Genomic DNA, 20,577 nt, shown 5'->3' on the forward strand with positions numbered 1-20,577 from the left:
CTTCGTTCTCTGCCTCAGTTTTGGTCTGTTTTGTTTTGACTCGACTTTTTTTTTGTGTTTGCAACAATTTCAGAAAATATTATTTGACACTGCAACAAAAATCATGTCTTTGGCTCAGGGCAAGAAAGGCATAGGGAGGAGGTAGATACAGCAAACACAAGTTAGAGTTTATTGATGTTTGCTTTGTTTTGGTGAAACATGAATTCTGTTTTATTTTTAACAGATTCAGGCCGAGATGGAAAATGCTTGAATTTAAATCAGCAAACTGGGTGATTCATTTTTGACCTGTAACACTCTGTTGTTGGATCCTTGTTATCATTCCTGACTTTCTCGAGGGCAGCAGCCTCCTGTGATTGTAAAGAATATAAAGTTACAGCAAAACCTAAGAAAAAAAAAGGAAACTTTACTTGACTGAAACTTCTCCTCTCAATCAGCTGTTTCTGTCCTTCACACAAAAGGCAGTTTTACATGTTTCACGGAAATGAACCTTTTCAAATGCTTATTATGCAGCACCACTGAAAGTATTATTGATGGCTTAATGCTGAGAGGCCGCTGAAACGATTGTGTTAGTGCCTGTGCAGTTTGTCCAGGTCACAGCAGCACTGTACATGTATGTTTCAAAGACTCTTAGCAGACCTACAACGCTGCGCTTTGTTTCCGCAAACGTTTTCTGTAGCCTTGGTTCTAAATTTTTTTTCTAGACATAATAAATTGAAACTTGAAAAGCCTATTGTGGTGCATTTATCTCCTGTCATGAGAGCACATGAACAGTTAGGATTTCTTTACTTTTTTAAAGACTGTTAACATGGAAATGGGTTAAAGTTTGTTTTTCTTTCAAATTAAACACAAAAGCCTTGAAACAACAAATTAAATGCTGCTATTTTTAAATGAATAAATTAATTCCTCACAATGTTCTGACAGAAGCAGGGGTAAATAATTAACTCTGTATTTGTGTGTAATGATCAGTTTCACAACCCAAAACATGCACATTATCTGTCCAAACAAGACTGGGAGTGACTGAAATCAACATGCACATGTCTGTCACTTCCCTCCTCACACCAACAGGGTGTGCTTTCAGTCTCTGCTAAAACACAGTGAGGAGGGATGTGATGCGTAAATTGCACTGTAGGTTTTCATCCGTTATTCTGAAATAGTATAAACTTGCAGTCTCATTGCCTGAGGCTAATTTCCGTGCACCTATGAACTGAGTGTTCTCCGTTGAAGACTTGCTGTGTTCCTGGATCATCCGAGCGCTAAATCATTCATGATCCTGCTTGGATGGCGAAACTCCCCTGCTGTAGCCTAGTTGCCAGAGAGCTCGGATGAGGAGGAGGTGGGGTGTGTGTGTATATGTGTGTGTATGTGTGTGGTGGTGGTGGTGGGGGGGGGGGGGGGGGGGGGGGGGGATGTAGCTTTAACAATGTAATAATGAAAATCCTGTTAAACAATGAGAGCTAATGGCTCTTATGTAATAATAGGGACTTAATCAAAAGTGAAATGCGAACTATTCCAGGTGATCTGAACTCCGGGAAACCCTCCGTGTCTGCGGACCCCGGGCTGGGAGGCACCGCACGGTGAGATGCCGAACCGGGAGGGGAGCAAGCTGTACGGGGGCGGGGGGGGGGGGGGGGGGGGGGGGGGGGTGCTCTGGACGTCGTCTATCAGTGGTGACATAGGTGTGGGGGTGGGAGCGACAGGCCACTGTCTGCAGAGTTAAAAGACCACGACTGCGACAAGCTGAACGGAAACACGCTGACTAGAACTGGAATTTGGTCGATTTTTCCTTCACAATAAAAGCCTAGAATATGGGCAATGGAGCTTCGGCACGCAAACTGTGAAGTGTCATTAGATTTCATGTGGAGACAATAACTGAAAATTGTGTTAATGCATAAATGATAATTATTGATATAACAACAGACTTTGAAGGTGTATTATGTAGCCTTTGCTGTCTGTTCACATTGGTAAAATGTTTTAACTGCTTTTTTTTTTTTTTTTTTTTTTTTTTTTTAAATCAAAGTTGTGGACTCCCTTTCATTCACCATGCATTTGTGTCTGATGTGTATACGTATGTATGGCAACTGGTTGTAGCATGGCGTGATATGAAACTGTGATCCTTGCAGGGAAACGGGTCATTCCAACAGCGCACAACAAGCAAACATAAAACAGGATTTATTAATTTAACAGAAAATTACTGCATAAAATTTACATTATTAACAATGTTGTGTATGTTTGTTTGGCTATAAATACGTTTTCCATGCATCTATTCTAGTAAAAATGTAACAACAACCAACACATTCCTGAACACTTGTAGAAAATAGTCTAAATGATAACAGGAAAAGTGCAAAGAATTTAAAACAAATGTATTTATTTCACCTGTTCTATTATTTTCACTTTTGCTGCACTGTTTTACCTAAACCCAAACACCCCAGGCGGGCTCCAGGCTTTACTTTGAAAGTTAACCGGATGTGCCTCATGTTAACACACCGAACTTGACAACGCGCAGAGAGGCGGGGGATTGCGAACAAACCGACTGACTGGAGGTCTGCAGCGGACTCCGCCGGAGCAGCCGACACTGAAATAGCAGGGAAAAGTTCTCTTTAACTACCTCTGCGGTCGTGACAGGAAACCGAGAGACGCCTCGGGAGTTTTCCACAGGTTGGTATGTTTCATTTTTGTGCGGGGCTTCTCCGTCGCCTGGTCAGCGAGAGGCTATTGGCTTCTGTCGGAGTTACTTTGTTGCTATGCACGCTGTTGCAGATCGGAGGGTTTGTATCCGAGTGAACCTGCAGTGTGTTTTTGTCCGAGCACGAAGCCTCTGGAAATTCTCCCAGAAACGTCTCCCACCGGTAAAAATGACCTACATGTTCACCTTTTATTTTATTTTATTTTGCTCGCGCGTGTTTTAGGTTTGTGAACACCTGGGTAATTAAACATTCCACGTGACGGCATCCGTCAGTGTGGCACGCACCTACAGATTTGTTGAGCTGATTTTCTCGCGCTGTGTTGGGCTATTTGTTCCCGTTCAGGAGGGGGTCTTTCTCCGGCAGGCACGTCCCTGCCCTTCCCTCGCTCCTGGGAATCCTTGGTGTTGTCGAGTCGGGGCCCTTTGTTGTAAATGCACATGGATTAAACTCCTTTGTGTTGTATTTCTGCAGCCTGTGTGGGGCTGGAAGGGACCCTGCCCCCCACCTATGCACCCCCCCACTCCCTCCCCTTCGCCACCGCCATCCGCCCCAGGCATGCTCCGGCCACACAGACCCCCACAATTTATACACTCGAGCCGCTTGTTTTCAGGGCTTCTGCTGTGCGCTAAAAGCAAAGAAAAAGTGTTTTCACGCAGTGCTGGTCCACATACGCAGCCAATAACAGGCGCAGATGGACTGAAATGCAGCAGCACATGTTGGAGTGGATGCTGCTTGGCCACATCTGTTTTGAATGAAGCACAGGGACAAAGGCGGTCCGAGTCTCAGGGTGTTTTGCTGCTACAGTGGCTGGTCTGCAGATGTACGCAGACAAAAGCGTAGGTCGTGATCTCTGTGTTGATGCGTACCTTGGTTTCGGCCCAGCTGCACCCCAGATTGTATTATGGGTGCTGTATCATGGTGCTGTGTCATGATGATAATTATGGAAATATATATATATATATTTTTAACTCCATGACTCTGATTTCTACATGTTGCTCGTATGTAACAGCAGCAGTTCACTACACAGACGTGTGCAGCAGCTCAGCTATTTTATTTATTAACATTGTTTTACCAGAACAGTTATGATTAAGATTTTTTTTTTTTTCCATGGGAAACACATCTGTCATCAGACTTTTGTCAATAGTTGGGATTATGTATAGAATCACATGTGTGCCTGTGGATGAACTATCTTTGCAGTTGGAGTTAGAAACAATAATGGCAGCAACAGGAACAAGATAATCACTGTCATGATGCAAGAACACGTGAAGCAGTGACATTTAAAAACATGGTAAATTAACTGAAGATAATCTAATAGTTATGTTAGGGAGGACATTAATTTAAAAATAAAATGGGTATGAACGCGTTGTTTGAAAAATGGCTTCTTGTAAAGCCCCCTGGACCCAGATCTATTCCCAAATAGAACAGTAGGACATCAGAGCTTCGGTCCACACAGACAGACACACAGTAGTTGTTCAGTCACTGCTGTGCCGAGCTTTGGCAGCTTGTTTCTAAACATGAGCCGGCATCCTTTGAGTCTCCACAAAGCAACAAGTTGGCTACTGCGCTCCTCTGAGACTCTGACACCATGCGGCGACGGGGATTCATTTGCAGCAAAATTTACTCCCTCTGGTCCTCTGCCAGGACTCTGGCAGATCCGCCACAGCAGATGAAATAGAGCGGGGGTGAGTGGAGTTGTAGACTTCTGCTGTATTGTGTCTGAAGAGTCAGGTTTAATTTATGGTTAACAGTATTTTTTTTTTTTTTTTGTCGTTGTGAGTCAGTTGTGGGTCGCTGCCGAAAGAAGAGTGATATCATGCTTGATTTCCAGCCAGCTACTGTCTGGTTTCTGAGGTTTCTCAGGGTTTTGTCATGCCTCCAAAAATACAATAAAAGTTACTCCACATTCGATCATGTAATTTCATACGCTTGTTTCTGCAGTGAACACGTCTTTGACACTGTCTTTGAACTGTTTCTGCTGGTGTACTTTTGGGACACTCAGTCTTTTGGATGAGTGTCTCCAACTTTCCGATGCTAATGGTATGAAGAGCACAGGAGAGGCTGGTAGTCCAACAGATAAAGTTATCTTTGTCCAGATTAACAGTGTGACATTCTCTCCCCCAATGTCATTTATTCCAGTTTTTATCCTTTATCAGAGAAAACAGCGCACACAGCTGAAATCACAGCAGAGACACAGTCCCTGTTTATTTCAGTGTGTGCAGTTACACCGTGAACCAGCAGCGAGGAGGTCAGGACTGTTGCCGTCACGCAGCAGCAGCACTGATAGCGCCATTATCGTGTGTGTGTGTGACTTGAAGCTCGGACAGACTCCTGACAGCGTCTCTGGCACCTCTGGTGAAGGCGATTCCCAGTACACACACAGAGACGGTCATTAATAAAGGCTTACACATTGTGTTTGTTAACATTATGGCTGAAGCTTGGACTGGGACAAGCCTGGACTGGGCTGTTGTCAGGCACACACACACATTAAAAGCCTTGGCATGAGGTAACACTGTGTGTGTTTGTGTGTGTGTGTGTGTGTGTGTGCGCGCTCGCTTGCACTTCATGGTGTTGAAACAGACAAAACAGAAACAGTTTAAGCCCATTATGAACATGCAGCCCGTCTCTCATGGGCTCTCACTCTGGCTCAGACGTCTCCCCCCCACCACCATAAATCTATTCTGGGGTGCGTAGCTGTCGGTCTGAGCGTCAGAGTGTGTGCACATATTCCTTTACATAAGGATGGACCACTTATAGATTCAGAGGCGTGTTCTCACGCCTCACTAAAAGCACCTGCTTTTACTGCCTGCACTTCCAGGATGTCATCCACGGCGGCTGCTATTTCAGGGAGGAAGACGGAGAATTTGATATGAAGCGAGCCGCGGCTCAGTAGCAGCTCCTCTGCTGTGGGAGCGCCCCGGTATTTATTTAGGTTAACTGATTGAAGGGATACTCTCTGACAGATGGATCAATGACAGGCCCCATCCCAAAACAAACCCCCGCCGGAATGGCGAGGGCCCAGCTGTCCTCTGACTCATACGCGCTTACTGTGGATGAAATATCGAGAAAGCTTTTTAAAGCTTTCTGACCGTGTCTTGTAACTGCATTAATGAGTAATCATGTTAAACTGCGGAGAGAGGGACTCTGTGAAACAACACACACTTTATTTTTGGATGCAGTTTCTGAGGGGGATGTGAGCTCCAGGGAGCCATTGTTGTCACTGGATCTGCGTGCAGGATCAGTTTGTGGGGGTCATGTTGTCATCACCTTCAGCTCAGCAGAGGGCGATCAGGTTACCAGGCTGGGTATCTTTAGCCGTTGTGTAGGTTGTCAGAACAATCCGTTTTGACTGTTGTGGTTTTTGATGATCAGAGGGAGGAGTTGCCCTGTGGTGTTCCACGCTTGACGCATCAATAGAGTATGTCTGTCTGGAAGTAGATCATGTCATAACATGGGTGTAGTACAGCACCAGCAGTCTGTGGTTGTGGTAATCAGGTGAGCAACAAGGTGAGGTGTGACAGGCTGGAAGGTTTGCGCCATGACACGGGAGCATGTTTGTGTGGTTACCTGGGTGTATGTTCATGTGTCTGTGCTTGCTAAAGGTGTTGTGCCTTAAAAACATAGCTTGTGATATTGGGCTAAAAGGAAATAAAATGTCTCATCTGTCTTATGTCCTACAGCCCACCAGTCCCTCCAGTCAGACATGAGGAGCCCTCCAGGCCTGGGTTGCTGAACAGTTGAGGTCACAGTTCAAGCGCTTGTTCCCGGGCAGTCATGGCTGACAGAGAGGGGCTGCCTATGGCCCCGGGCCAGGTCTACATCGAGGTGGAGTACGACTATGAGTACAAGGCCAAAGACAAGATGGTGGCTATCCGCCAGGGAGAGTGCTACTTGCTGGTGAAGAAGACCAACGAGGACTGGTGGCAGGTGAAGAAGGAGGAGGGCACAAAGGCCTTTTACGTGCCGGCGCAGTACGTCAGGGAGGTGCGCCGGGCGCTCATGCCCCCCCAGAAGCCCACACTGAGGGCCAAGCCCACCGTTTTGGATATTTGCCGGGCATCCAATGAAAACCTCAACAGACCCCAGCCGGAAATGTCCAGCTTCGGACGTCCGTCGCCTTCCTCCACCCCGTCACCGTCCTCTGATCGTGTCACACCGCCAGTTCTATCCAAGGATGCTAACCAGAACGTGGGCAGTCCGCATCACTGCAAGGTGGTAGCAGAACTGGTACTGCTTCACAACAACAACAACCATCAACACGCCAACAATTCCACGTTGCCACGGACACGGGCGGACTCGCCTCCGCTCAAAGTGGGGAACAACCATAACAGAAGTCCAGACAGCGACAAGACCTCCCCGCCGAGCGAGCTGCCAGGAGAGGGGCTGAGCAAGCTCCGCAATGATTCTGAGTCTGGGGACGATCTGAGCAGCAGCTCCACAGAGCACATGCAGGTCAGTTGCTTCTTTATTCTGTTTAGAAATGTTGTTTCTGATTCCTTTGATGCTTTTGGGAGTTTTGTGTTTTCTTAGTTTAATCTATGCAAGAGTCAGTCAGTGCCAAAGTTTGCAGCGGCAACAAATCCAAGGTAGCTTCTGTTGTTCTTTGTTTAGGGCACTGACTCCCATGAGCACGGCTAGCTTTGTCCTTCTTTGTCCTCTCACTTGTGTCCTTGGTTCCTGTCATTTTCTTCCATTGTCCCTGGTTTATTTCTCACCCTCTGCTCATTTTATTCTTTTCTCCTGGGGCAGCCGCAGATAACCGCCCCTCGTCTCAAACAGATTCTGTCATATGGGGTCTTCAAAGAGCGCCTGTCCTCCACTCACAGTTTCTTGCAGAGCTACATTCATTTGTCGGCCCCTAGACAAGTCTGCCTCAAACTATTTTGTGCCTCATTTGTCAGATTTGAGGAAAGCAGCAACAGTTGCAGGTGCTTATTAAAATCTTCCACTGTTGCCCTTGGAGCATAATTTGTCTGGCTTGTACAGATGTGCATTTTTTTGGGGGGGGCGGCTGTTGCAGTTGGGTCATTAAAGGCTAAATGGTCTGTTCACAGCTCCACTGTTAAATGAAGGGTTCTGTAAATGAGAGTCTTCAGGTACATTTAATACAAGGAAATGCCAAAGCAGCACAGCTGCTTGGTTGTGTTGGTTTGTAGCTGCTGCTTTTGCTTTTTAAACTTGCTGAAGTTATTCTACTCCAGGAATGTGTGCAGAGGTATAATTACGGCCAAAAATAATGCTTTGAAACAGATTATGTTATTGTTATCTGTATATAGAGACCATGCCTTATGTGAGGTCCATTTCTGGTGCAAACTTCCTGATGCTTCCCATGAAAACATACACTTTATCTGAGAGAGGGAGAAAGGGTGAAGACTGCAGGAACTGGGGTTTATCCTTCCTCGTCTGCAGCGGAGGTAGATCAAAGTAGAAAAAGGAGGAGATTTCCAGACAGTGGGAGTCCAGGCGGCCTTGCCTTCATGAGCCATTTCTGGGGTGGTTGTATCTAGGCTGGGTCAGCTTGTTTGAAGGCTCCAAGTGCTGCTTGTGTTCTTTGTTCCACAGACTGCCACAGCCTCCTCCACCGTGGAGCGAACAAAGAGAGACAGGCTTGAATAGAAACTAGGTCATATCTACGGAGGATCAGTCTGTAGCCCCCCAGTCGCCCCACCGTGGGTACCACTGTGTGAGTGTGAATTCCATGCGAGATGCGCCATGTGCAGGAAAGAGAAGTGAGAAGAGAAGCACATGTTCTCCCTTTAAGCAGAGCTGTCCCTATATTGCCGTTAAGAAGACCCATTATTTTGTTGCTTTTGGCTGTTTACACTGAACCAAACAAAGCCGGCATTTTGACGTACCGAATTAGAGGCGTGTTGTGTAACGCAACAACGTCGGCGACCGTGCCGCCATGCTGGCTCTCTGTTTTACACAGACGCCGATCCGGCTCTGTGACTTCCTCCACTGCTAGCTCATTACCGGAACAACAATCCCCCCCTCATTACGTGTTTCTACCTTTTATGCAGAATGGCGAGGTGGAATAAAGGCGCATCATTCTCGCCTTGGACGGGCTGCATAGAAGTGGCCCCTCATTTTAGGACAGCTAAAAGGCCCTATCAATGCAAGAAAAGGCTTGTTTTGTGTTTTGCTGCCTCACTTCACCCACCTTTTTTGAATTCATTTCATGCTTGTCAAATCACACGGGCCAAAATAAACACACATTTCACTCTCAGCCAGTTGCATTTGCATGGGCAGCTCTTTGGAGTGTTTTTTTTTTTTTTTGTCATGCTACAGTTGTGCTGGCGGGGCGGATAAGAAACAGACAGCAGACAGGATTCAGCCAAAACTCCCTGTGAAGCCCAGCGCTGTCTGTGGTCGCCGGGGCAGGTGGACCCCCACTCCCTCGCTCTTTGTGCTCTTTGTGGTGTTGTGTTGGTTTGTCCTGTTTGGCCTGTTACCAGGGAAGTGAATGACCCTGCAGAAAACCCAATTCTTTCAACTCCGCTACTTCTACTGCTTCCTGTCATTGCTCGGGTGCAGGCAGACCGGGCCTGAGAGAGAGAGAGCGAGAGAGAGGAGCGTTTCGTGACAATGCTGTATTGTACGAGTTGTAAATGTTCTTTAGACTCTGACTGATGCTAGATTTTTGAGACTGGTCCAGAGATTCAGAGCTAGTTTTGGGAAAAAGAAAAGGAAATGTAACAGCAACAGTAAAAAAAAAATTCAACAGTAGACTTCACTGGAATTTAAATAACACAGGATAAAATCATAGCAGGCTTCAAGGTTTTACCAATCTAGTTTTGTCTCAGAGCTAATCAGCTGTAATCATGTCTAGAATGGAAATGAGGAGAACTGTGACCTTTGTTTCTGCGTGTTTGGCATTTTTGCTTAAAAAATGCTGCTTAAAAGTGATTTATATTTCTGTTGTTCAGCTAATCGATTAATTGATCAATCATCACAGTTCTGTACTGATTACCAATCCAGTGTCACTGCCCCTTTTTACCCAAATTTAAAACCTGTATACCACTGAGAAGCTGTGTCGGCAGCCAAGCAAGACTTAATGAATATGAAGTGACAGCAGAAACACTGAAGTTTATAATCAGACATTAATGAGGAAACTGTATTTAATATGGATCATTCATGGCGTGGCGAATACCTGATCCATTTAATAGTATTAGTCCCACAGCTGATGCACTGGGTTGGATCAGTGCATGCCTCACTGCGGCTGAATGGTAGTGTATCTGGCTAAACTATGTTCCCTTAGAGTCCAGACCTTGGCCCTGCTCCCTCTCCTTCTGTACAATGGGATTGTCAGCTTAGCAGACAGTGCTATTAGATGTCGCACAGGTGTTCCACAGTGTGAGGATTGTGTTACCGAACTATGATTAGGACGCACGCTTTTTATTCCCTTCTTTGGCTATTTTCGGAGTTTAATGTAGGGCGGCTGCTCCGCAGGCTTGCTGGACTGTGCAGTAATTGGACAGAGGCCATTAATAATATCTGTAGAATATTTTTGTAATTCTAGGTAGGGTGTATTGATAAAAATGCATCTGTAGAAAATGTAAAGTTGAAAAAAATATCTGTGGATAAGAAAAAACTAATAAAATGAATAAGCTGTGTCATGTTGCTCTAGTGCTTAGTTGCTTTTTCCTTTTCCACCCTCCCTGAGAACATAGGTCCTGCTCTGCCTTCCACATTAACTTTGTAAAGGAGACAAGGAGCTGCTGGATGAATGGACACATGCTTAGGTGGATGGATTTGTTAGAAGGATTTGTTGCTGACGTGCTTCCCTTCGAGTGCCAGCCGGCCACCTCTAATTGATTCGATTTGATCTCAGGGTGACGATTAACGTCTCTGTGTGTCTCCATGCTTTCCATATGTAATTTGCTTATCTCTGGGGCTCTGACAGCAGCAGAGGCTGAGCGTACGCTCCCCACCTCCTCAGCACCACGAGGGGTTGCTGGGGTTTGTGGTCACACAGCCGTCCTCCTGAGTCCCCCCCACCCCCAGCTCCTATGCTCTCAGGGGATTGGCAAAATAAACCTATTTTCCTCACTTCTCCAGAACCTGGCAATGGGATAGAGTGTTTATTTTCTTAAAAGAATGTGGCAGACCATATGATATAAAGCCTGTTTTTCACGTAAACACACAGGGTTTTTCTACGGCTGTTCTGTTTTTAAGATGCTGCCGTGTCGCCTATTTTAAAATTCAACAGGAAAACATGACCACACAGTCTCTGTCACCACAAAGGAAGTTATTTTGAGTTGGGTTATTCTGGAATACTTTTACTCATATCTTTTAAGAAATGGGGAAAGTCGAGGCTCGTCCTTTTGATGGGAAAACGGCTCCTTTTTCTTTCCAAAGCGCAGTGACTTAATGAGCGGATGAAGGCTGCTCTGCGGGATTGTGTGAGAGGCCAGATTGTTGTTTTCCTTCTCGGAGATGTGTCACTGAGGGTTAAGATGTGGAGGCCCTGGAAGTGTTTGTGTCTGTGGCTTTTGCACCGTGGAGCCAGCTGGATGCCCTGCTCTCACTCACTGTCTGATTAGAAAGATGCTGGGAGCCCCCCCCCCTCCACACACACACACACACACACCTCAGCCTGTATACTATTTCACATAATCACACTCCAAAACAAGGTATGAGGCACTGCTGGACCCTCCCCTTTCTTTCACAGTCCTGCCATGTTTGGCTGTTAAGTAACTCCTCGTACTCTGTAACATGCAGCGCTCCATGTCAATAATAAAACCAGTAATTCCCTGAGCTTACAAGCTGGATCAGTCACTCCCCAAAAAGCCGTCTTCCACCATCGCATATCTAGTTTCACCGAAATCTCCCTGAATTTTTGTTTTATGGATGCGTATAGCCACAATGACATAACTGGCTTGTAAATGTTTCCGGACAGATTCTCAAAGGGTTTAAGCAACAAAGGGAAGCAGCTGAGGTGAAGCCAGAGTCTGTCTGCCTTCAGCCTGCTGTGTGGTCTTCTTGCTAGCTGGCAGTGCCTGAAGGAGGAGGAGGAGGAGGGAGAGGAGAAGGGGGTTGGGGGTAAAAAGGGAGACAGGGACAAAGTGCGAGGGCCCTGAGCCCTGACAGAGCCTCCGTAACCCCCGTGGGATGGCAAAGACCCAGGGACAGGAGGCCAGACCGATATGTTTTCATGTTTGGGTGAATCTGGAGATTAGTTGTAGCCTTTGAGCCGTAAACCCCCGAATGGCTGCCACGGCAAGATGAATGACTTGAAGAAGCAACATTACAAGGTCACCATTAAAGATGGAGGAGGGCATTAAAACTGGATGTCTGAACAGATGTTCAGACATTCATGACTGTTCATTGTGTGCTGCTTTCTTCTACACATGTACTCTTAGACTCGGGTCTGCGCATTTGTATGTTTGCTGACTTGTGCACTTGTGCAACAGAGCAAAGGCTGAAAATGTGTGTCAGTGTATTGAAATAAACTGCAGTTGTGGCGGGGGCGGGGGGGTCGGTAGCTGGGACTCCCTATTTTTAAAAATGTATTCACTCCTAGAAAAGTTTGATCATCACTTTTAGAAAGGTTTGATGAATGTATTGCTTTCGTGTCTGTTATTTCTGTGCAGTGAATTGGATCATTATTATCCAGTCAAGTGAACTTTGTCCCACGAGAAGCAGGATGTGTGTGTTGTTCATGTAAAGCATGGTGCGGTGGCTGGTGAGGAAGCTTTTCTGTCCCACTTGAGGGTCCCGGGAAGCTCTTTAGTTTAATTCTGCTAATTACATGTTGCGCTAAGTGGATTCTTTCTTCTGCATTTTGCTGCAGAGTGGTGTTTACAGCCAATTTCCAAATAAACTTAAACATTTCGAGGTAAGTACAAGAAAGCGCACGGTCTTGTTACATAATGACCTCGTAAAATACCTCCAGATACGAGTGCAAGCAGTGCTCTAACATGTAACCGTCCCCTGTATGGTGCGCCCCGTAATCTGGAGCTGTGCCGAGAGTCTTACTCCCTGACCAGCTGAAAAGGAGGCCCCTGCTTGTTTTCCACTGCATACTTGACATTCCTGCCTCATTGCCTACACACACACTCATGTAGTCAGGCAGCAGGCGAGCTAAGTCAATGAAGGTCTGCTTGACCCTCAAAAGTGAAGCTCTGGACTTTTCAGTAATCTAATATTAAACCTGAGCAAATAGTCCATCCGCTGTGTTCATGTGAGCTCTGCCTCTCTGTTTGTCTGTCTGCTTTCCTGCCCGCCTGCATTCTTTTTACTTTTCTTCTCCTTCCTCTGTCTGGGCCTTTTAGTTTCTCTTCTACTTTTCGCACTCACTCTGTCTCCGTTGCTTCCTCTTCTGCTGTCAGCCTCATATTCGCCTCTGCACACCTGTCTCTTCCTTCAGCGGAGTGACTGACTGATGTGGTCAGATGTGGTCTCGGTGAAAGGCAGAACAACAGCGAGGAAACCAAGAACCCCTGGTTTGCACTTCAACCTGTGACCGCCATTTATTATTTTTTTTTCCCTTCACCACATCCGTTCTTATCCGTGCCTCTGTGATACAACAAGAGGATTAAACCCACAAAGCCCCCAAGGGCTGAGCCCTCAAGTCGACCACAAGAGGTGATTTGACAAATCAGGCTCAGGAGTTTAGGGGAATCATGTCTGTTGTGTAAGATGCAGGATTTCACCCTTTTGAATGCTAAAGGTGAGACAGAACAGTTTACTTAAATTCCATTTTTCTCATTGTTTTTTTTTTTTTGTTGAGGTTTAAGGTGTAGATTTCTAAGACCGGTAATTTTGGACTGAAGCAGCCAGCGATGCCTACAAAATTTAATAAAATATTCAGTGTTTACCTCAGCATTTTATTCTTGGCTCACGGTGGAAAACCCTTCTGAAGCAGCTCGTCATTTGATACTCCTGTGCCAATGAAATTTGTTGAAGCTGGGGTAACAGCTATTTAATGCTGCACCAGGCAGGGTCACATTGCACACTGTCAGCGCTGATTAACTCCTCTCCCACCTCCCACTCCAGACCTCAATAATTACTCTGGCCACGTGAGATGAAAATAATGAAATGCATATGGTGGATGAACTTAACTTTAGATAAAACTTTAGATAAAAGCTGCCAGATTCCTGGGTTTTGAAAATCAGCTCATTTCAGTTTAATCACTATGATGAGTGGATTAGCTTCCAGAGATTAAATCAATTCTTTTGACAGTCAAACGTGCACCCGTGACCGGTTGCAATCCGTCTTGACACCGCTGACCTTTGGGGCAATGGAGAGAACCACAAAAAGAGGAAACTATCGTATAAACTGTGACAGCATCCAGTTTGATATGAGTCTACTCCATAGTTCTTTCCTGCTTGTGTCCATGTTGCCATGAACAAAGACACAACCACCACACCATACACCATAGCCTGGCTCCAGACCTCTGAATCATTTCCCACATCACCTATTTGTGCAGTGATTCATATATGTCTCTTGTACTCATTCATGGGTGTTTGCCAACAAACCCGAGACTTTGCGTGTGGGAACAGGAGCATCCGCTGCTTAGTGCAAATACTTCAGTCTGTCAAAGAACGGGGACAGAAACATGCTCGAGAAAAATGGCAGCCGGCGTGGATGTGATGGATGCGGCCGTGCAGGTTGTTGTAAGTGCAGTGTTTCTTTAATTGTTGTGAAAAATGTTAACTGAGCACAGACATACACACAAGGCACACGTGACTCCTGCGGCTTCTTTGCAGGTCTACCAGGTAAGGCAATAAAATGGAAACTACAGCGATGTATCAGCTGGTGTACAATAGACCAAACTGCAGCAACGTTTATGTAAATGAAGAGCACAGCTGACAGAGGAGGTTTCTTCTCTCCCTGTTTGCCCCGCTGGTTGTAGTTCTCTCTCTGCTCGGGCGTCCGTGAAGCGGCTCTGCCTGTCAGCCTGTGAATCAGCGTGGCGTTTATGAACAGAGTGGGTGACGGGGGTACATCACCTATTTAATTTGCTCGCTCCCACTCTCTCCCTCTTCTTCTCCTCACTCCGCCGCTCGCTGTGGGTTTATTCAGTCCCTCCCCTGTCGTTCACTATCCCCCTCTCTCTGGGCCTGGCTCACTCCTGTAGCTCGGTGGACTGGGACAGCATGTACCCAGAGAAGGTAAGAACCCCTAGCTGGTCTGCTTCTGATAGCACAGTGATTTATTTTCTTTCTGCCCCCCCCTCCAGCTCTGGCTCTGTCCCTGCCCTGGCTGTTTGGGACGTTTTTGGTTCCAGTGTTGTTTCTCTAGCTACCAGAGCCCCTTTCTGCCTGTGACATTTTGCCTTGAAACATTGGGACTGACAGCACCAACTGTTGTGTGCACTATTATGTATTTGATATGGTGCCGGGCACGTGTGGGTGTTCTTGTGTGGGATTTATTTAGCAAGTAACTTGACCGTCCCCCGCTGTGTTATCCACAGAGGTCCGTGTTTGCATACAAGTGCTGATGCTCAGGGCGCTGGGCTCAGTGCACGGTTACATAACTGATGCTGGCTGTGTCTAGAGCCTTTAAAACAGCCGCTAGTCATTTTCCCTCGAGCGGCCTCCTGCTTTGGATGAGCGGACAGGTCAAGCAGCTATGCTTACACTCAACCCTCTCAGGACAACAAACACAGTCTGGGAAACCGTTTCCCTTAGTATCTCTTACAAAGCTGTCTGTGTTAGACGCATGTGGCTATTAGCACGATGGCAGTGAAGTCATTCAGATATCGCTTTCTGGGTATAAAAGCATTTTTGGGCCCTGATGCATCTCTGCAGTCCTTTCTGTGTAGCGTGCCCTGTTTCCGATTTCTCCTATTACTCCTGAATCCACCTTGGGGGTATCGGAGTTAGCAGAGTGCTAAGGTGGATCGCAGCAGCTCCCCACGGTGCTTGGCTTCGTGTTTATTTCCCTCTCCTTTTCACCCACACTGGTATTTTGCCTGCATAGAAGCTGAGGGAAAACTTGAAAGTTGCAGCAACTCATGATTTTAAAAATGAAGATTCTTCTGAAAATGCTTCTCATATTGTCTATCCAAGAACTGTATTTTTTTTTTTTTTTTTTTTTGGCTAATGAAAGTGTATCTTTTCTTGTTTTCTGTCTTCCACCTTCTTTTCTTGCCCTCATTCATACGTTATCGCTGCTCTTTGACTTGTTGCGCTCTGTCTTTTAGTACAATAGCTCGTATGTGTCAGTGATTGAGTCTAACAATTCAACACATTACCGCAGATCAGAGGCAATATTTGTGAGCCACCCGGTATTTCTCTGCTCTCGCTGCTTTCCTCAGGGGAGATGCAGCTGCTGCTGGTTGCCAGCGTGTGGGAGGACTGGTGGAAGCATCGGTGCGTAGGTGTCTTTGAGCGGCAAGGGGCACGTATTGTCTCTTGTCATATGCCATTGCGATTGTTAATTACTCAGCGCGGCTGCCAAAGAGGCAGCGACTGAGCTGCGCATCAATCAGAGCTGAAATAGTTCCTCTAGTGGCTGTCTCACCAGAGGTCATCTACCATGAAAGGGAGACTGGAATTGGTCTGTCACCATCACCTAGCAGCTGCTTGTGTCTGCTTAGAGCATACAGGGATGCAGAAGGGTGTAGATGAGCTCCTGAGGTGGGGTCGGATGTGTGTTTCACCTGCAATTTCTGTTTCTTATATTGTGCTTTTTATTGATATTCTGTCAGTGGGGTGACATTTGTTTCACCAGTGGTTGTGTCATTGTGTTCAATCGTTAGTTTGGCATTGTAGATCATGTGTATAGTAGTAGTTGAAGATGTGCTGCTCCCACAGTTCTGTAGCAGCTGAATTGACTTTCCAGAAACTCTGTGTTTTTTGTGCTCAGAACTTTCCACGAGCAGCTGTCGCTGAACAGTGATGCTACAGAGAAAAACAAAGGGGATACACAGAGAGTACACACCATAGCACTGTGGATCAGTCTGGATCCTTCTGCCGGCTTTACAGCCCCGTACCCAAACAGTCATTTCAAATGGCAAGTTCAGTTTTATCACGGCATCAACACACACGTCCTATAATTGCACTCAGATGGGCTTTCAGCTCAGTCGGGAGCCTGCCAACCAAACTTTGCCTTTTGGGGATACAGTACGTGTCTCTGTACATTTCCTCAAAGCTGGCCAGAAATAGCTCACCGATGCAGCAGAGACACCAGGAGGCTGATCAGTGTTCTCTCGAGTACACAGAACAGACTTCCAAGGCCAGCAGCTTGTCAGTGCCCTTGTGTTTGATTGGCTGAGACACTCCCACTGTCCATTAATGAAATGGATATGCCAGCGGTAACGGATGTCTCGGTGTTCATGCTCTGGTGGCTCCGCAACCCCATTGGCTGGTTTGATCACCTCTTTGTACAGTTGACTGACAGCTTGTTGATTATTCTTTTGGGGGGGGGGGGGGATTACACAGTAACAGTAATAAATGTGTAGAGCAGCTAGTGTCTAAAGCAGAGGAGCAAGGAGAAACTTCAGGGAACAGTGAAACACTAGAGTATTAAAGATGTGTGCTGTGAAGATGCACATTCTTCAGGAGACTGCTTTCATATCTCTCTCTTTCTCTGCCACTGACTTTTGAAAAATGTCATCCTCTCATTTGAAATGGACCTTGGTCATGTCAGAATTATCTAGACTGAATAGAAGGAAAACAAACGTGTTTGGGAGGGGTGAGTGCCAACGCCGTCTTCCAGCCTTGTGCACCATTTTCTGTTGATGTAACCTTTTAGTTCCCTTTTCCATGTTATTATTATTAGTATTTTTTTTGAAGCATTAACATACTGTGAAATCAAAAATCGGAACAATTTTTAAACAATTCATATGGAGGTCAAAGGTGACGTCTCATTATTGGCATGAATTAAAGCGGGTCATCACAGCTAAATTCTCTGATGTGTATTAATGGGAAAAACTGGTGTAAAACACTTAGCTGGTCTAAACAAACCTACATATCTTACATATGCCAAGTTTTTACGTAACCTGTGTACAGAGAGACAAATATGGTAATTTGAGCTGCATGAATATGAAAAAAGTATTTGGAACTTAAAGCTATTACATGTATGAATACAACACAATTAATTAATAACATAATTATAATATAACTGGCTAAGCTTTTTTCACTTCTCCTGCTGTTTCTTTGTTTTGTCTAAGTGGGAGACCAGGCACAGGTTGTTAAATCTGTCCTGCATGTTTTCATACTAGAGGCACATCAGATAGCTCATTTGACCTTAGTCCTGCAAACCGTCTGCTCAGACAGGCATACCTCATTAATGCTTGTTTACAGCTTTTCACTTCATTTCCTTGTTATAAGTGCACAGACCCTGCTCTCCGCTGGTGCAGTGTGAATATCCTGAGTGGCCATTGACCTCATTCCCATGGTGACCATGTAGATTCATTCAGTATGTAAGACTCAGGTAGAAAACTGTTTGAAATGTGGCAGAAATAGTGTTATTTTGCCTTTCGTAGATTAAACTAAAAAAACAACCGAAAAAAGCACCTGCCATTTATAATAAGTGTTGTTTGCAGCCCTATTTATGACAAAGGTCAGTCGTCTGAGTGCAGTGGATTGTACTTCCCCTTGTTGTATTCTCTGTATGCGAGTCTACTGTTTGGGTGCATCAGCAAATGAGCCTGCATACAGTATGTATGGTGCTCTAAAATGTGAATCTGTTGTTTTGTTCTTTTGTTTTTGGTTGTTTATTTTCTGGTCAGCTGACTTCTACTAGAACATTGTTATGTATGGATTAAACCACAGAGACAGGCCAGGCCGGAGTGCCTTAATCATCTAAAAAGTGTTATAGAGGCTTCACTGGCTAAGCTTCATGCACCGGCAACTGTGGGACAGAGGGGCTTACAGGTCAACCCAAGCCTGGACAGACCACCCCCACGTCTACACACATACTAGAATGCAATCTTCTTACATATCTGGATTAAGGGGTTGTGTACAGTACATTCCTGGGTTAAACCCCTTCCATTGCCTCCAAGCTCCTGTTCATACAGCATCAACATGTTCCAACATTTCTCATCTTGTTGAACAATGTGCCTGTTTCCTCTGTGCTATTGCTGTGGACTCTGATTGCGGTGGTGGGAAAAACAAAACCCGTCAAGCACCAAGCGTGCCATACTCTTGATTTAGGGGATATTGGCTGTTGAGTATTTCACAAGTTCCTTCTCCTTATATGTGTCTCTCACTCAAATCCCCTGATGGTAATTGAAAGACAAGTAATCTGTCTTTCTTAGAGTTGGTGGGGTGGGGTGGGGTTATGTGGCTGCTCCGTGCCCTGGGCTAAGACCCACCTCCCCACCTTCCCTGTAGCCAGTGGACAGGTTTGTGATAGATCTGCCAGCCTGTCCCCCCAGGCTCTCGAGCCACTATTGCTCTGAAATAAATGGGTGTTTGCAACCATGGTGACACATTCAAATCAGGCGGCAGCCACTCCAGTGCCTGTTGCGTTTGGTTATGTTTAGCATGCTGTGTTTGAGATCGTGTGCAATGACGATGTCAAAGAGAGAAAAAGCCGTTCCACACAAAGTATTAATTAAAAGAAAATCAAAGGCTAACCATTAATACTCAAAGTGGTAACACTCAGGAGAGATCTCTGGTAAAATATATTTGCATATGCGCTGAAAGTATAAAATATAAGAGACACTCGCTTTTTGAATAACGAATGCTGTAAATGCAGGTGAAAGTAGTTTTTCACAGTTGATTTAATCTGTGATATTACAAGCTGTAATTCAAATGTTCTTTGATGCAGTTAGGAACAAAAATAGGTCCACAGTTTTTAACTTCACCCAAAGTTGACCTACAGTTTGAAAGCGATTTCATTTAAGCTGTGGGACTCTTCAGTTTTCATTGGACATATCTGTTTTATCATTCATGTAGTGCATGTAACAGAATTTAAAGCTTTAAAACTCAAATTGGAGCCACGGTTAACATCTTTACTTGCATTTGTATTCACACAGGCCTAACGTTTTGTTAGATTGTCAGATGTTTTCTGACACAGTTCATAATCTTTTGATCATCAATACAGGAACTGGAAGCACTGCAGTTGTCAACCACTCACTAACGTTGTGTGAGAAGAAAATGAGCAGGACACAGATTCTTGTTTTGGCCTGAGCTCATTAACAGGCTGCACTTCCAGATCCCTGTCCTGAACATGCAATGGGACCGTCCCAGCTCCTCTGAACCATCATCATGCCCATTTTGGCCCTGATCCAATGTCCCTTTGTTACCCCGAAGCAAACCCACTGACCCTGTTTGCTACTCCCAACCAACTCATTGGCACCACTGCTCCAGATCCTTGTCAGCACCACTGAGCAGGAGAGGGCCACCTCATGCCTCAAGGTTACCAAGTGCCCGGGTTGCTGCTCTGCCCGGTATACATTCTGTCAAGGGACCGCCGGCCATTTGGTGGACCGAGTCTCCCTTACGTGCCGTTGGTGGCTTGACAAAACAATAGCACCATTCTTGCTAATGTGGCAAGACATGCCCGTTGGAAATTGAATTGCTTTTTACAGAAGCAGCTCTGTGACAATCGGTTACCCAACCAAGACTCTTTTATGGGTCACCCAGAGGACGAAAGAGAACAAGGCTGTCCGCTTGGAGATATTACAGCATGTAATGTTTTGATATTGATTTTTCATGCCGAGAAGTTCTTTTTTTTCTTAACCCAAATATAGGCAGTGGGATTCTCTCAAATCTGAAAAGAATAAATGCTTCTCGAAACGGGCATAACGCGACAGCAGGTGGTTGTCAGATCGCCAAGAGTATTTTGACGTGTAAATCGGGAGGTGGCTGGTAGTCCAGAGTTCAGCATGTGGTCATGTTTTCAGTGTGACACACAGATCAGTGGCCAGCTGATGATGCAGTTCATTTTTCTAAAGACCCTAAGCATGTGACTGGGCAGTATAGATGACAAGGCAGCC

At 45.6% G+C, this 20,577-nt stretch overlaps 1 protein-coding gene across 6 annotated transcripts in view; it reads left to right on the forward strand.

Annotated features, from left to right (window-relative positions):
* The first annotated feature begins 2,522 nt into the window (after positions 1 to 2,522).
* Positions 2,523 to 20,577, forward strand: part of arhgap12b (Rho GTPase activating protein 12b) — a 49,175-nt gene continuing 31,120 nt past the window's right edge. For all 6 annotated transcript variants that reach the window (XM_041066137.1, XM_041066138.1, XM_041066139.1 and 3 more), the window contains exons 1-2: positions 2,523 to 2,655; positions 6,362 to 7,133. In XM_041066137.1, coding sequence (XP_040922071.1) covers positions 6,456 to 7,133 — 678 coding nt within the window. In that variant the 5' untranslated portion in view covers positions 2,523 to 2,655; positions 6,362 to 6,455. The remainder of the gene's footprint in view (positions 2,656 to 6,361; positions 7,134 to 20,577) is intronic.

The sequence above is a fragment of the Toxotes jaculatrix genome, chromosome 20 (assembly GCF_017976425.1).
Source record: "Toxotes jaculatrix isolate fToxJac2 chromosome 20, fToxJac2.pri, whole genome shotgun sequence".
NCBI lineage: Eukaryota > Metazoa > Chordata > Actinopteri > Toxotidae > Toxotes > Toxotes jaculatrix.